Source organism: Callorhinus ursinus, unplaced genomic scaffold (genome assembly GCF_003265705.2).
Source record: "Callorhinus ursinus isolate GAN/ISIS: 27379988/994484 unplaced genomic scaffold, GSC_fseal_2.0 scaffold9, whole genome shotgun sequence".
Taxonomy (NCBI): domain Eukaryota; kingdom Metazoa; phylum Chordata; class Mammalia; order Carnivora; family Otariidae; genus Callorhinus; species Callorhinus ursinus.
Genome location: NW_027397071.1, coordinates 19,228,887 through 19,245,438, shown reverse-complemented (window position 1 = coordinate 19,245,438; position 16,552 = coordinate 19,228,887). Strand labels below are relative to the sequence as shown.

General features: G+C 42.5%; 1 protein-coding gene and 1 long non-coding RNA gene across 2 annotated transcripts in view; one reads left to right on the top strand and one right to left on the bottom strand.

Annotated features, from left to right (window-relative positions):
- LOC141373348 (uncharacterized) overlaps positions 1-5,041 on the bottom strand; it is a 93,720-nt gene extending 88,679 nt beyond the window's left edge. The window contains exons 1-3 of the long non-coding RNA XR_012379239.1: positions 4,840-5,041; positions 1,933-2,042; positions 1,436-1,803 (exon numbers count right to left, since the gene is read on the bottom strand). This is a non-coding gene — a long non-coding RNA (uncharacterized lncRNA). The remainder of the gene's footprint in view (positions 1-1,435; positions 1,804-1,932; positions 2,043-4,839) is intronic.
- A 3,657-nt stretch (positions 5,042-8,698) lies between these two features.
- Positions 8,699-16,552, top strand: part of LOC141373456 (uncharacterized) — a 322,863-nt gene continuing 315,009 nt past the window's right edge. Inside the window, exons 1-2 of the mRNA XM_073896817.1 lie at positions 8,699-8,849; positions 8,990-9,923. Of these exons, the coding sequence (XP_073752918.1) occupies positions 8,699-8,849; positions 8,990-9,723 (885 nt within the window). The 3' untranslated portion in view covers positions 9,724-9,923. The remainder of the gene's footprint in view (positions 8,850-8,989; positions 9,924-16,552) is intronic.

Genomic DNA, 16,552 nt, shown 5'->3' with positions numbered 1-16,552 from the left:
TCAGCTTACAGCTGGTTTGGGAACGCAGCGAGGGAGAGCATCGCAGGCTTCCCATTTTGTTGTTTTTGTGTTTGTTTTCTCCTGCAGTTTCGACTTCTCAGGAATTCAGTCTTCGCAGCCCGTGCACAACCAACGGCACCACGCAGGGAGGAAACCTGGTTTTAGAGTCCCCGCAGATTCTTGCTGACCTCAGTGGAACCTTCTGGTCGTCTGTGCATTCTTGTCCCCAGCATTTTCTCCTCCCACTTCTGAAGCGCCAGTACCGGGTGGGCCCTGGCGCCTTGCAAGAGGGAAAGGAGAGTTGCGGAGCTGCGTGGTCCGCCGCCGGCAACAGCCAAGAGCTCCAGCCTCCTTGACCTTCCTCCTCCTTTATGGTGGATCATCTCTCCCAGCTCCATCTTGGACATCTCAACTCCTGCTACATCCGGTTGTCCCCAGGAGTGCCTGGGTGTGCTCGAGGGGATCGGTGGGTGGTTGCTTGCTCTTCACTAGGAGGGGACAAATCCGTATGGTTTTATCGTCCATTAATATTTGAAACAAACAAACAAAACTGCAAGTAGAAAAAGGGAAAGGCTCGCTCTTCCTCTCGTCCCTTCGCAGCAGACCTGGGAGGGGGGACATGCCTTGGTTTTGTTGGTGTTTGAGACTCGTCCTAAAAGCAGAGGCAGGGAAGACAGCGCTGAAGAGGTGTCCTAAAGAAACTGGACGACTGAACAGTCACTGCCTGCCCCAACCACTTTCAGGAAGGTTCCAGTTCTGTCACACCGCAACCAATCCGGTTTCCATTCTGTTTCTCCACCCCTTCGCGGAGAATCCGAAAAGAAAGTATGGGTCCCTGAGGAGACCCGCCACACACTTCCAATCTGGAAGTTCCACGGGGACCCAGGCCCCTGTCCCCCGCCCCCTTCCCAGCCCGGGCCGCGACGTCTAGCTGCGCAGTGGCACCGCCGGGGGGGTGGGGCTCCGGCACCGCCCCGGGCCGGGATTCGCGAAGTCACGAGCTTCCGCAGCTTGCGGGGGCACCTTCGCCCACGGACACGCCCTTTCTGCGGAGGCAGCCCCTAGCGACCCTCTGCCGAGCTCCTGCTCCTTACTCGCGACGCTGCCAAACTGCTCAAGGCCTTTCAGTCATCCCCAACTTTGGAGACTCGCTCAGTCCCCGTCTCTCCCCCAAGCCACACCCCGGCGAGGAGAGGAGGCAAGCAGGCCAGGGACGCCGAAACTCCGCGCAGGCTCCGCTGAGCGGACCCCCATCCTTTCCCCGCCCCTCCCCTTCTCCTCGACCCCCGGAGCCCCGGCGCGGACCCATTCTACAGCCCCAGTCACCGGAGGCAGGGCGCGCAGAGCCTTTCTGGTGGGATGTGCCTTCTAATCAACGAACACGCGACCCAGAGCGAAAAACAACGAGGAAAGGAAAAGATCAAAAAAGTGCTACCTTGGCAACCACAGGCGTTTAGAGGCCAGCTGGTGGGCTGGGAGGGGCGGCCGCTGCCCGCCTGCCGCTGGTACTCTCCTCGACTACGCGTATTCTTAAGCAATAACAACGTAATCCGTATTATCCACCCAAGAATACCCGTCACCGAAGAGAGTCAGAGGACCAAGCTGCTGCTGCCGCTGCTACTGCTCGCCGCTGCTGCCGCCGCCGCCGCCACCAGAACTCTTGCTGCTGAGCCCGCCCCTGGCTGGGGCTGGGCTGAGCTTGACCGGGACCATAAATCCATAACTCGATTTCCCTAAAGAAGGATCCAAAGCTGTGCTCTGCTGCTTCCTGCCCAAATCCAAATGGCTGCTTTATTTCCAGTTCTGAAAGACAAATCACAAAACCAAGCACTTAACACAGAAGGAGAAGAGTGCTCTCTTCTCAGGGAGGAAGGCGGATGTGGGAAGGCTCTTTGGGCACAGGGTGGGCGTGACAAGTAACCTTTAGTTTACCTGGTGCTCTCTCAGTGCCTTCCTCTGTACTTGTTCTGCTTGGCACCCGCTCTGGTCTCGGCCAGCCCACTCTAGGTGCTTTGATTGAGTGTCATGGCAGCGAGAGAGCCCTGTAAGAGACATGCATAGTTAAGCACACAAATATTACAAATGTATTTGCCTAGACGGCTTTAAGAAGAAGTGAGGCTCAAATAAAGATAGGGTCATGCATGGGTGAAATTTTCAGCAGTGTGTTTTGGAAATGCATTTTCTCAAGCCCAAGATCACAGAAAATAAACACTCATTCAATTTACTACTTGAAATCTAATACTTATAGATCTACAAAAATAGGCATCTCTCCTTTGAAGGCCTTACAGCTATACAACATAATGATTTTTAAAGGGGAAAAGAAAGCTGCAAAGCACAAAATAATTAAACTCATTTTCCATAGTATCAGAACTCACTGAGTTGACAAGGTGGTAGAGTTTATATGATTTAGGCATCGGTTTGTAGTACCACAATGTGTAATCCCATAGCCCACCTTTTTAATATACAATGTAAATGCATTGCTGTGCAGTTGTTGTGAACACCTCTACAGAAAAGCCTTTGAAGCTCTGTCTTCATAAAAATTATTTTAAGGAAAAAAACAAAATAAAAACTCATTTGTAAAGTGGCTGTAATTTTGGATTTTAGAGAGAGATTCTTTGATGATCAATATGGCTCTTACTGGAAAAGCTTTGTCTTAAGACCCTGCAGTGAATATTCTGATAATAAGGGTTTATTGTTCACTAAATAAAATGGACAAGTGCAACGTCACTACCCAAGACATGTTGTAGCTCCATTAGAAAGTTCTCTATTTGCTTTTCCCTTTACTCTCAAATACATGGAAGTACATCCATGTGAGTGGAATAGGGAGGGGATATGGAAACATGGCAATAGACATTATGATTCCTTAAATTATGTAAGTGCAAATAGCTCTTCATCAAGGAGTAATTATATAACAGAATCTCTCCCACTACCACAACTCATATCTAACTGACCTGGTTGCAATTTAAGGCACTTAGTTCGTGCTTGCTCTTATAATTTTTTTTCTTTAAATATATTACTTCTCCAGACACACCAACTCATCATTTTCCTGACATGTTACAAATAGAAAAATCAACATGAATTCTAGGTTTTATGAACAGTTGTTTAATATATAATACCTGATGCCTAAAATAACTCAAAAGAAAAGCAGCATTGACTAGTTAACAGCCTATTTTACAATATTTTCAGATGACTCTTAAGTACACCTTTCACAAAAAGACAGATGCCAATTAAACAAATAAATAAGCACTATTTTCTGCCATTACCTAACATAGCTATAAAGTGGAGCTTTTCTCTGGGGGTGCTACAACCAAACACACACACACACACACACACACACAGAGAGAGAGAGAGAGAGAGAAAGCTGACAGGTTCTCTTCAGCTTGAACTCCTAGAAACAAAAGCCCTTAGGGAAAGTAATGCAATAGTCTATGAGCAAAGTGTACATTTGCTCCTGAACTCTTCCATTTAAATCTCAACTAACATTAAAAGGAAAACAAGAAACACATTATCCAGATAGATTTTGATTTAGTAAATGGAGCATTCCTTTTGAATTAAAAAGGATTATTAAGACATATATACACCACACACACACACACACACACACACACACAAACACACATATATACATAATACATACAAACACAGCAATACATGGCATATCAGAGTCACAGCATAAATACCCACACAGATTTTCAATGCTTCCTGAGTAATCTCCTTTAGTTTTGCTTCCTTACAATTGAAATAAAATACATGCACACACTGACCCACAGACTCACACGCTTTAAGAAACTAGAACAACGTAGTTGATACGTTTTCTTTTTACCCAAGTAACCAGTGCTAGCCCTTTCTCTACCTACCAAAATGTTCCACCAGCTTCAGCACCTGGATGAGTGGACAGCTCAGCCCGGGCCGACTGCCGGCAGCACTCGCAGCAGAACTGACGCTCTGAGCTCTAACCAAAGCTCTCTCGTGCTTCAGCGGGGCAGCCTGACTTACGAGAACACCATTTCCTACGAGACCACTGCCGCTGGGTGCATATTCAATTCAAACCTCCTTAAGCTGTCGGATTTCCCCCACCCATCCACCCTCCTCCCTTCTCCACCCTCCACACAAAAACAGAAAAGGGAAAAAGCCCAATACCATCAGGGCGTTTGTTGATCAACTTACACTTTGCTTTTGAATATTTAGATACCGCTAGCGGAGCAATAGCAACGGAGGCTTAGGTCCGCATTAAGTACCTTTGTTCATCGACTCCTGCAAGCCATGTTTATTAGAATCTACATTTCTCTAGCTCCCCAATAACTAGAGGTGTGTTTTGCGGGCGGGGGTTTTCAGCACCTTTTGATCTCCCAAGGCCACCGCGACTGACTGCCAGTCCCCACTACTTTCCCACCCTGTCCCCCACACTCCAATACCCATCCCAGTTAAATGCTTGGTAATTTGCAACCAAATATACATAAAGAAACGCGACAAAGCAATCGGTTTGAGGAAATAAGCCAATTAAGCTAAAGCAGAAATGCTTCTCTCTCTCTCTCTCTCCCCCTCCCCCTTGCCTCCCTCCCTCTTCCTCTCTCCTTCCCTCTCAAGTAGAAAGGGGGAAACACCAAGGAGAGGGAAAAAATCGGGAGGAGGATGGTAGTCGACTCTTACAATCAATGGAAAAACACTATACACATCCTTACTGAATAATACTCTCCTTCTCAGACAAAAAGAAACACATTTATCGATGTAAACATAGTCTCCCTCTTTCACACATCCTACATCCTTTACGTTTGCTGAGATTTGTCTTGCGGTATAGCAAAGTAACTGTCACAAATCCATCTCGATTGAAGTGCTTACCCTCTAAATCCAGGTTTCAAGCGGGACTCCAACCGTATGTAGAAGCCAGAGTCATCTGATGAGCGGTGAGATAGGCTCTGGGCAGTGGAGCTGCTTCCTTCGGAGTGCCGGGTTACAGTGTTAACAAGCCCTGGGAAGGGACCTCGGTGCCTCACGCTGGCTGTGCCCCAGTGCCTTCGCGTGGTGGCGGCTTGCTCATGCTTCCAAGGAGTCCCAGGCGATAGCCTTCAGCTGATGCGAGCTTCCAGAAAGGAGTAGGGAAAGGAAAAAAAATCATCTAATGCAATCAAATCGATCTGATCTACACCATCTGTCGCCTGCCACTATACACAAACGTTAAAATAGGAAAACGGAAAACACTGACAGCCCGAGAGGGTTGGTCTGCAAAGAGTTCATTTTTAGCAGAGCATAATTGGGTATGGTCGGCATACAGTTACAAAAGCTGCTGTTAACCATCCAGTAGTGGATCCCAAACATGCTAATGGTGGATTAATTGAGGAAGATCTGACGTGCAAGCTTCATAGTCTCTTATTCATGACTTCCCAATGGGAAAGGACCAATGCCTTGTGGGACTATGGTAACATACAGTCAAAAAGCTGCTAAGAAAATGGCTGTGTGTTCACAGCACCTCTCTCTGATAACAAACATATGTCGACTAAAACGGTTTAGTAGAATGGGAGGGGGGGTGTTGGAGAATAAAATTTTCTTTCTTGGTATAAGCAATTCCCATCTTCTTTCCTTAAAGAAAAGCAAAAATAGATACCATATCTTTACCATAGTGGAGGGAAAAGGATGGTTTAAAAGGTTTTTATCAAGATTAAACTCTGCTATATAAAAGAACGGAACATTCCTGTGCAGCTATTCTTAAAAAAAAAAAATCTATTATCATTTTTTTCCTTACTGTCATCAAAGTAGATCCATAGCATGTGCAGTTTATAGAAACTCAGCCCCCAGTTAATCCCACCAGAATTGACTTGAGGTTGTTTAATGCCAGGTACCCTTTTGACTTCTTGAAATCAGGATGCCTCTTGGGCAAGACATTTTGCATTATTGAAAATTGACATAATGAATGTTAAGTGTGATTGCAGTGAGGAGATGGGGAGAGTTTTCTTTTTTAATTCTCCAATCATTCTCTCCAGCCAAACCCCTTTTTGGTCTGTTTCCAGTCTCCTGATCAGCTGATGGGGGAGGTATAGGGATTGGGGAAGGAGTGGAGCTATGGGACAGGGGAGGGAGATTGTAGATTATCAATAGCCAATAAATTCAATTCCTATCTGTAATGAAAATTATGCTAATAAAAGAGATCACCTATTAAGTGTCCATCATGATATTTAAATATAAACCAGTTTTCAAAATTAATGTTTTCTATCTGGAAAGAACATATATTGCAAACAATAGTGTGATGTCCCCCACCCCATTGTAATTTTAAGATTAAAAAAGGAGTATGGAGAGTTTATTATCTATATATGTGACATTCTTTCATTATATATATCTAAATAGTCCACATTTCCTCTAATTTTGTCACCTATCTGCACATTGAAAACTGTGTTCATTTTGATTTTGCTCCCTTTTTTGAGAACATAAATTACATATTTCATAGTAAACAATTAGTGTTTAGGATAATTCTTGAGATAGCTGAATTCAGCTAGTGAAACTTTGATAATCTCTTTTAAGAAAACCCCCCCCGGCAGTTATGAATTAGATTAGTTTAAAAATATAGCTTGAAGACAAATCAAACAATTTACCTTATCTTTTGTTTCAATATACATTAATTAAGCACTCTTTCCAACCTACACAACATTCCAGGGTCATAGAAATCCAAGACTAATAGCTCTTCCTCCTTTGTTGTCATTCGTGTCAAGCTATTGCCCCCTGCAGGTTAGGCTGAAAGTGCAGGCAGAATTTGGCCAAGTCCTCAGGAAATTTATGGTAGTCATGTTATTTATCCTCTCCCAATATTTAAGTAGGGTCAACTTTTTAACTTTAAGTTGTTTGCATTATAAACTACTTATTTAGAGACATCTAGTAAATTCACAAAAAATGAGATTTAAAGATAGGTAATTTCAGTTTTCCTTCTGAGAATTTTGCTGAGTGGAACAGACCATCCATGTTACTGTCACACAGGAAGTACCTTGATGCACTTAATATAGTTCCTTCATCTTCTCTTATCCATTTTGCACAAGATCCAGGACAATTAAAAAAAACGAATGTAACAGAACTGGAATTTTGATTTCTCAATAATAAAGAAATAATCTGGGACAATTTATTACTTGATGTCAGTGTGCTCTTTGTAGACTCAATGATGTGCATTCAAATCAAACTCATTTGGATTCTTCCTACTGCTGATATCATGGGGACAATTACACTGTTTTTCTGGATTATAAAATGAAATATTATTTAAACCTCCGTGCTCCTGCCATCCCATCCTCCTTTTCTACAATCAACCTTTCCAAAAAGGAACCTTGCCAAGATGAAATAAGTTTATTGTTGACAGAATAGAAATTAAATTACATCAACCTTTCCACAGTATTAGAAAGTGGGGCAGGTTTATGGGAATGATTTCGGAAGGTTTGTGGGGAAGATTCTTTTATATTTTGTAAGTCATGATATGGCTACTCACACTGAGTTATAAGAAACCCTGCAATGTTATATACCTATTATTTAAATACATATCTCATCGAACAATAGGGTATCATTATGCAAAATAGCATCAATTCTAATGTCAAATAAGCAGTCAATAAGAATTTTACCCAGTCAAATGTTAGAAGTATTATTTCCACATTGTGTTGAAGTAGTTAGAAACATAAAATGCCTTCTGTTATCTCAGAGCTATCTGCAATGCTCACAAAAGACTTAAATAAACTAGAGTGGCAAGACTCAGGGCTTTCTTGGAGGATTCCCTCCCCCCCCCCCAACTACTGATGTTTTCCCCAGATCCTCCAGGATAGAAACATGGGATAGAAACTGGGGATGACTATATCATATTTTAAACAAGTCTAAACACAAAACCAACTAACCAATCAATCAATGAAAACCTGATTGCCTATCCTTGTTTTATTACAGTTTTAAACCTTGTTAAATTTCAAAAAGACATTACATCTATAAATTAAGATCTTTGCCTCTACAGTTCATTAACACTCTTGCTCCAAGCAAAGAGAAGCTTTGGACCAGGCTGTTGGACTATTAATTGCACAACTTGTTGTAGCCAGAGTAGTGACTGGTTGCCCGCAGCTGACCTTTCTAGTTGTCATCGAGTGTACATTTTAAAAGAAAATAAAATTCACCTCTCTTTCAAAATTATATATTATATACATGATTACTTATGACTATATATAGAGAGAAGCACATTGTTAGAACATTTGAGCCAGAACATTTCAACTATTTTGATTCAAATACCTATCAAATGCTTATTGACAGAGTTGCTTTTAATTAGCGTCCAGAAAAGAGAGATGGTGTTATTTGACCTGTGGGTCTGAATCAAGGGGAACTTTTTTTTTTTTTTGAGTTCTCCCTATGTACTAAACAGCAGATTGCCTGCAGGTGCCCTGAAAAACACAATTCCCTTCCTCTTACTATCGCCACTACTGTTCTAATTGCCTCTAAAGGATCCGAACAGGCTTCTAGGTACCTCGTAATGTTGTTATTGCCGAAATCCTGAGTTATTAGATATTTTTTGTCCTCAGAAGCGAAAGACCAGGCAATCTTATTCATATGCATCCTATGACTCAACTCAGTTTCCACTTGGCGGGCACGCGCTTGCTTGCTTGCTTGCTTTCGTGTGTGTGTGTGTGTGTGTGTGTGTGTGTGTGTGTGTGTGTTCATCCTGAAAGCGCTTGTTTCCAGAGGTTTTCAAATGCAAATGGAGTGGGAGTGGTGGGGGCGGTGGTGGAGTGCGGTGTGTGGGTGTGGGGGGATTTGGGGAGAGAGAGTAACTTTACACAAATTGGAGGCCATCATTACTACTGCAGATCAAAACAACTTAGATCTGAGGGACCCTTTAGAAAGATACGGTATCTTTCTGATCTAGAAGGAGGCCAGCTAAAGGCAGGTCCCAGTGCTCGCGTTATTTTGAGAGAGGGTCCCGAAGCCCGCCAGAGGCCAGTTCTCGCGGGCAGGCCTCGAGGCTAAACTCTCGTTCGGTGAGGTGAAGCGCGCAAGTCGCCAGGCCGGGTGCGCCATCGCGGAGCAAGGCCAGCCGCCCCGGGCCCGAGCTCGGCTCACTTTCCTCGGACGCCCCGAAGCGGAGCCAGGGCTCCGTTTAGCCACATCGACTCTAGTTTCAGCAGCTGCCTCCCGCCTGCGCTGCCTCGGACCCGGCCTCCCTCCCCAGGGAGAGCGAGGGAGCGAAAACTCAACCTCCACCCTGGACCTCAGATCGAAGGTGTGGTTCAGGACCACCGTAGAGAAACCGTTGCTTCTCTTGGCCAAGCCGGCCCGCGCTTTGCAGCCCCAGAAGCGCTAGGTGCGGTCGGCGCGGGGGAGAGGGCGTGGGGAGTCGCCGCCCTTCTCGCACCCCGCGCCGCGCTCTCTCTCGGGTCCTCCAGCGACCTCGGCTCGCCCCCTAACACTCTCGCGAGGAAGGCTGCCCGGGGCCAAAGGGGACCTGGGCCGAGGCCGGAGCCAGACGGCACCGCGGGACTCGGGAGCCGGAGCAAGGCGGTGGCTCGGACCCCGTTCCTGAAAACCCTCGACTTCTCCAGGATTTGTCAAGTCCTAAGCAGCTCCAAGAAGGCTCCGCGAGCTTTCGGGGAAACCCACTGTGTGGCTCACCCCAGTTGGTCTCGCTCTAGCCCTCGCCTTCCTCCCCTCTCCAGATCCACCACCCTCCTCAGGTCGCGGGCCCTGCGGGCTGAGCCCGCCAAGCCAACAGAAGCGCGGTTTTAGGCAGAGCGAAGGAGCCCCCTGCTGGCCAGACGCGGCAGGCACGGCGACCCCGCTCCAGGTTTCCTTCGCCGGGCGGCCGGGGCCCCGCCCTGACCCACCGCGACCCTCCTGCGCCCCCAGCGCTGGGGCGTGTCCAAAGAAACCGAAATCAAAACAAAACAAAGCGCCAAAAGCCACTCTCACCTGTGGACTGCTCAGAGGTAAGTGTGAGTCCAGCCTTTCCCACGCCCCTCTCTGACCCTCGTCTGGTCCTCTGGGCTGAGGTCTGGGGGAGACAAAGGGGCCACCCCCCAGAAACGAAATCATGGCTGCTTTTGAAAGCACGTTTTGCAAGCATGAGGATCAAACATACATACTCTCTCTCTCTCTGTCTCTCTCTGTCTCTCTCTGTCTCTCTCTCTCTGTCTCTCTCACACACACACACACACACACGCACACTCACACACACACCACTGAAGCAAACCCACACTTACCAGTCCGGAAGAGGGCTACTGATGTGCATGTTTCTGGAAGCATTTCATTAGCTGTTGGAGGAAATGTTTACCCATATTTCAGGTTGTAGGCAACAGCAATAACTCCGTGGATTGCAAAGGGGAGAGAAGAGGAAGGAACATGCCCCTTAGTTTAATCATCCCTCTCATACCTGGACGTGAGTCCTACTTTCAATCTCAAGTTCTAGCATGGCCAGAAAAGTTTTCATCCTCCTACTGAGAAGGAAGAGAGAGATACAGCCATTTCTGGTGGGTTTCCTGTGTCCTGCTCCCGTTCTTCACCAGGCAACGGGGGAAGAGATTGTTTTATTTATCTAGACAATTTATGAGTTAGTTCTGTATGGCTTTTTGAAATTAGTTTAACCTTCAAATAGGCTATGTGCTTGAGTGGCAGGTTTTTCTGTGCTTAGGTAAAGGTTATTAGAAATCACAATGTTTCATTCTATTCAGGCAACCTTGAGTTAGAGATGGGCATAATATCTTATTGTGACTTTCAGTAATGTCTGTTGCCTCTGGATGTTTACTGTCTTTGGAGAAGGAGCATAGCTAAGAAAGATTATTTTATAAGTTTAGGCGTATAATAACTATAGGTCCAGTAAAGGGTCAGTACTATTTGCTTCTATTTTTTTCACACACTCAGTCTGGAGAAAGAAACTAAAGGCTTTTGACTGTCCCTGAGATAAGTTTATAGTAGTTAAAATCTAGGAGAGTTTTAAAATGATGTCTGTTTTCTTATTCGGTATATTCAGATGGATGGCAATATTTGACCTCCTAATTCCTGAAAGGAAGGGAATGAGGCTGTTATGGAGTGCGAGCAGATATCTCTCTTTTATATCCACCAATCCAGGAGATCTGAGCTGGTCTTAGAGTTAGAACTCTTCGAAAGATAATAACAGCAGCTATAATAATAAAAACTCGTATGTATTCCAGACTTCAACCCTCATTATCTCAATGAATTCTCACTGCAGTCCTATGGATAATGTAAGTTTCTCATTTTACAGAACAGGAAAGTAAAGCTGAGAAGATTTATTTACTTGACCAAAGTGACAACAGGTGGTAACCGGAAGAGCAAGGACCTGAGCTCAGGCAGTAGAAGAATTATCTTGAGAGATCATGCTCATTGTATTGAATTCAGTCTGGTAATAAACTAATATTTTTGGTTTGCATTTTAGTCTTTCATAGCAAACAGAAAAGATCATCTTTTCTGAAAAGAGGACATTTGGTAAACGGGAAGTATCTGTTCTGAAAAATGCCTTCCCTATCCCCATTTCAAAGATGAGAAAACAGAGAGAATGAATTGACTGAGATACCATAGTGAGCTGCATAGCCAGGTCTTAAAACCAGATTTTTCTGATTCCAGCTTCTGTATTCATTCTGCTTAACCACACTGCCCAAACACAGAAAGATTCTTGTTTTTTTTGTTTTGTTTTGTTTTGTTTTGTTTTCTGTAATGCTAAACAGTAAATCATTAACAGCTCAGAGCCCATATTTCTCAGTGAGGAAGCTTTCTTTCACGTTAATTGTGAATACCTTTTTATACTGAAAGGATGCAAATGTTGAAATAGTGCTATTCTCAGTGGTGAATTAAATGACATAAAAATGGCAAAAGACTAAAATAACTACATCAGCTTTACTTGAAAAGCAGTTAAAAAGATATCTGAAAGGCCTGTCTCTGTACAATTTTAGTGTTCTCCACCCCCAGGACCTATCCTACCCTACCTTAGGAAAGTCATTCCACATTACATTTCTGCTAGCTTTTGTTCATGAAAGACTTTAACACTCGTAAGGTTTTGGTGCTTTTCATCTCCATTCATATATTTCTTCTTTGCTGTGTGAATGGTTACAGTAAAAATGTCAAAACAACTCTCTGGAGTGACCACTTTAATGGGCAAAAAATTATACGATATTAATTGGCAAGAGGTTTTTGACTGGCATCCGCATTTTAACACGTACTGACAATGCACTGAAGGATACTCTGCAGAATTGATTTACTCCGTGTTGGAAAGGTAGCTCAGGTACAGAATGTGCTTCATAAAATGGTCTTAAGGTTCCTCCATTTTCACTTGGGCTCCAAGTATCAGCAAAAGCCAGATGAACTGCCGTAAGTCACTTATTGGCCTGCAGCCCGTATGCCTTAGCTTTCTCAGTCATTTGTGTGCAGATTATTTGGCCACATGGCCTCCTGTCATGTTGGGGATCTGTGATTTTTCCAAAGGTTTAATTTAGTTGAATATGATTGTTAATGTCAAGTTGGGAATTTTCTCCCTCCCACCTCTCATTAAAACTCTTAGTATCAATACCAGTTTGGAACTATTATGTTATATAATGAGGCTTGCTGGTCTGTGTGAATTTGTACTTTCACAGATTTTTAGACTTGAAGGGCTTTTTGAAATTGCCTGGTCTAATCCTTTTATTTTACTGATGGATAAATTGATGTCTTAAGAGGTAATGCAGAATTCTCAAGGTCACTCATCTGTTTAGGGGGAGAATGAGAACTGGAACCCATACTTTCTGTATTTAAATTCTAAGACCATGTTCCTTCTTCATTTGGTTGTCAGAGATTCAGGCACTCATTCGACAAACTAGTTATTGCTGTGAACTTGGCAAGTGTCCTAGGCATTAGGACTTCAATAAAGGGAAAAGAAAAACAATCCAGGAAAAGGCCTTAATTTTTTGGAATTTATATAATCTAGTGGTGAACAAAATCTGGTCTTAAAATGGTTATAAAGACATTTTGTAAAGATATTTTTCTTAAAAACTACCCTTAATATGTTGTACTATACAAGACAGCCCAAAACAGGCTGGTATTCTTCCACATTTCCTGTTAAAGGAATTTGGGGGAACCCTTAATGCTAAATAGTGAAATCATTGATGGTAAATTAGTATATGAACATAGCAGACCTTAACCAGGTAAGCAGGGTCCTCTTGGGTGATCCAATCATGAATCAAGGATAACTTTGTCCCAGAGTCTCTTTGTGATTTGGGGTTATGTACCTGTGAGAAGACATAGTAGACTCAAGCAGGAGCTGGGATAAATAATAAAGAGATCAAAGAGGAAATTATTCAACAAGATGTTTTTAAAAATGACACATTTTCAAACATTTATTAGATTGTCCTGGCAGATGAACCAAAAGGCCAGGAGAGCACCAGTGCGAGAGTTTAAGGCAGAAGCCCTAGGGTCTCTTATAATTGGTTTTTGTGATTAACTCAACTTTCCCCTTCTAGAATATGATATATAGTAGTCCCCTCCTCCCCATTATGGACCAATTGGGAAGGGAAAGGTATAAAAAGTTCAATCCTCTAAAGTCATTTCACTCTTGTGAGATTCATCAACAGCAGTATTTTTCAGAAAATAGAACTGTCATTACAAACAAAACATACACTGGACATTGAAAAGGAAACATTACCAAGTGATTAGGGTACAGCAGCTTCCGAAAATCCCTCCCTTGCTGCCTCCCCGACCTGAATTTTAGCTTGTCAAAGTTTGAACAATGAGGACCAAAGGCCAGTTGTCTTATATTCACATATACGACTAGTGAGGGGCATTTTTTTTTACAAGGTTATACTATATTTGATTCAGAAATGAAATGAAGTTCCCTTTTGGCAGATATACAGAATGACATTTTTAGTTAATTAAGGGGTAGGGAACAGGGCAGGGAGAGGAGTGTTTTGTCTGATAATGAAAGGGGAAAAAGTACATTTACCCACTGAAGTTTCTTTTGTGCTCTTTCCTGTCAATTTAGTTTGTATTTTGTTCTGAGTTCCAATAAAGCAACAATATGTCAGTTACAATATAGTTAATAATATAGTATAATGGTATAGTATATTAATAATGTAATATAATAGTTGGCTGTTTCACATTTTGGTCTTCTATTTGTTAGTCACATGATAGGCCAGACTGGAAGACATGAACCAGTGGATGGCTGTTCCATGATTGGGGTCTCCCAAATCCAATTCACTGTATTGTGAACTGTGGAGGAACTCTTGCAGAATTTCTCTTTCATGTTGCCTGGATGTCATGTGTTGGTAATATTAAAAAAGAGACGGCAGGCCCACAGTGGAGTCACTTGTACTAAGCTCTAAGTCAGCAAACCAAGACTTAATACCTATCCTAATTGCAATTTCATCCCCTCCCAAGAACGTAACTTTTAAACACTTGGTCTGGAATTACCTGGTCAGGGCCAGTGAGGTGATCGGTCTGACAGACCCCTTCCATCGGAAGGGTACCTTTCCTGAAACAATCCACTCTTTGCTAGATTTTTTTTTCCCTTTCCTTTCCTTTTCTTTTCTTTCCTTTCCTTTTCTCTTCTCTTCTTTTCTTTTCTTTTCCCTGTGTCCCCTTCTGTCTATAAAACCTTCCATTTTGTATGACTCCCTTTCTGCTTGCTAGATGGGATTCTGTCCATTTCAGGAATTGTTGAAAGAAACCAAGTAGATCTTCAAATTTACTTTGTTTTTCAGTATCAGCCAAGGATATGATTAAGTTGGATCCTCAGGAGAGTCACTGATCTATTTCCTGCCTCCAAGTATAACTGAAACCAAAGTGCAACCACACCAAGTGTTGCATTGTAGAAAAATGGTCGGATGGTTATCTTTACTACCTGTATTACTGAGATTAGAAGTTATAAGTAAAGAAATCTGAATCTCCTTTGATTTTTTTTCTGACTGCAGGCCAGCTGAAGAAGCAATAGCGTATTCCCATCCATGATCACTGAAAAAAATAGCAAATCTTAAATAAAGGAGAATATGAGACCTGAAATCTTTGATCTGCTTTAAGATCCAAGTGAGCTTATGGAACAATTATGTTGGAGTTCCCAAATGACTTGATTAAAGTTATCTTTTTGGAGGGGTAGGAGGGTCTTTGAGAACCATACAGCTTTTAGAGCCTTCTCTCTGCAGAAGGAAAACCCAGCAAGACCAAAAAGAGGGAAAATGGAAGGAAGGAAGGAGGGGAAGTAAAGGGAGGGAAGGGAGGAAGGGAAAAAAATCTCTTTTGAAGTGGAGGTTGAATGACAAGAGGAACTTTTGGCCCTCAGGTTTATTTTCTCTGCTCTAGGTATATAATATTATTGTTCTAAAAATCCATACTTAGCTAGGCATTAAACTCTAGGAATAATCTGTTTATAGAAAATAAAGCCATTTCTATTTGAAAACAAATGGAAAAAAATAATTATTTTTCCCCAAATGTGTACCCTTTTAATTGATCAAATGCATCCAAGAAATTCTGCTGGCAATTTGAACACTCTGTAGGTGTTGTTGCTGCTCTAAATTTGTCTGCAAGAGGAATTGTAAATGGTATTTACCTTTTAATTAAACAAAGCATCTTGCAAATTAAACACATGTTCTTGCACATCAAAATTTAGTTAACATCCTTTTCATTGTTCATCCTGCTGACACTCTGACAGCATCATGAGTCCACACACAATATAGAATCACGCTGCTTCTCCCTCCCCTGCACTTTGCATTCCTCAGAGTAGATGATATCACATGCTACAGTACACTCTGTAACTGACTTCTAATAACTGAGCAGCTTTTCCCATTTAATATACTTAATATTGTGTAAAATATGGGGCTGCATTGGTGTGTCCAGAACCTGGAAAGCTTTGGACACTGATCTGACATATGTCTTATAGTCTTACACTGGAAATTTGACAGTGAATGACAGAACACCTTAGAGTAATATAAGAAGATGATAAAGGCAGAAGCACTGCACATGAATGCAGAGTCTGGTTTCTAATAGCTACATACTTTTTTACATGCATACCAGTAATTTGACATTTATAATTCACTGTGGAGCGGAATTTCTGTCATTTTCTTACTGTCAAGTTCTCCACATTTTGAAATAAATGTCCCTTCTAATTATTATATGAATTTGAACTCCAACATTCAATTTTTTCCCCTGTCCCTTATAATGGAGTACTACATTTGGCTGAAGTCTGATTTGCAAGACCATTTAGGAAATGCGATCATTCTACATGTATTCCCACAAACTATAGGGGAACCCTTTTCTTGATTGTACTCTGCCTTACTTGTGAAAGTACGATTTAAAACTCATCCATCAGTACTATTTCCAAGAAAATAAGGTTATTAATGGCAGAATGAAACTTGAGATAATTAGGATATAGTCTTAATGGAACAAAAGTCCGAGAGAGGTTTTCCAATAAAGGGAAATTGTAGTTAATGACTGTCACTCACTTGTACTGGTGCTCATTAATCTCTTTTATTTCTGTTTATTTATGGTTTATGTAATTAAAATAAAGTCATTTGCTTAGAATATTGCCAAAGGAGAAATGCATTCTGCTTTGAAAAGAGGCATCTCAGAATAAAGTTACATAAAT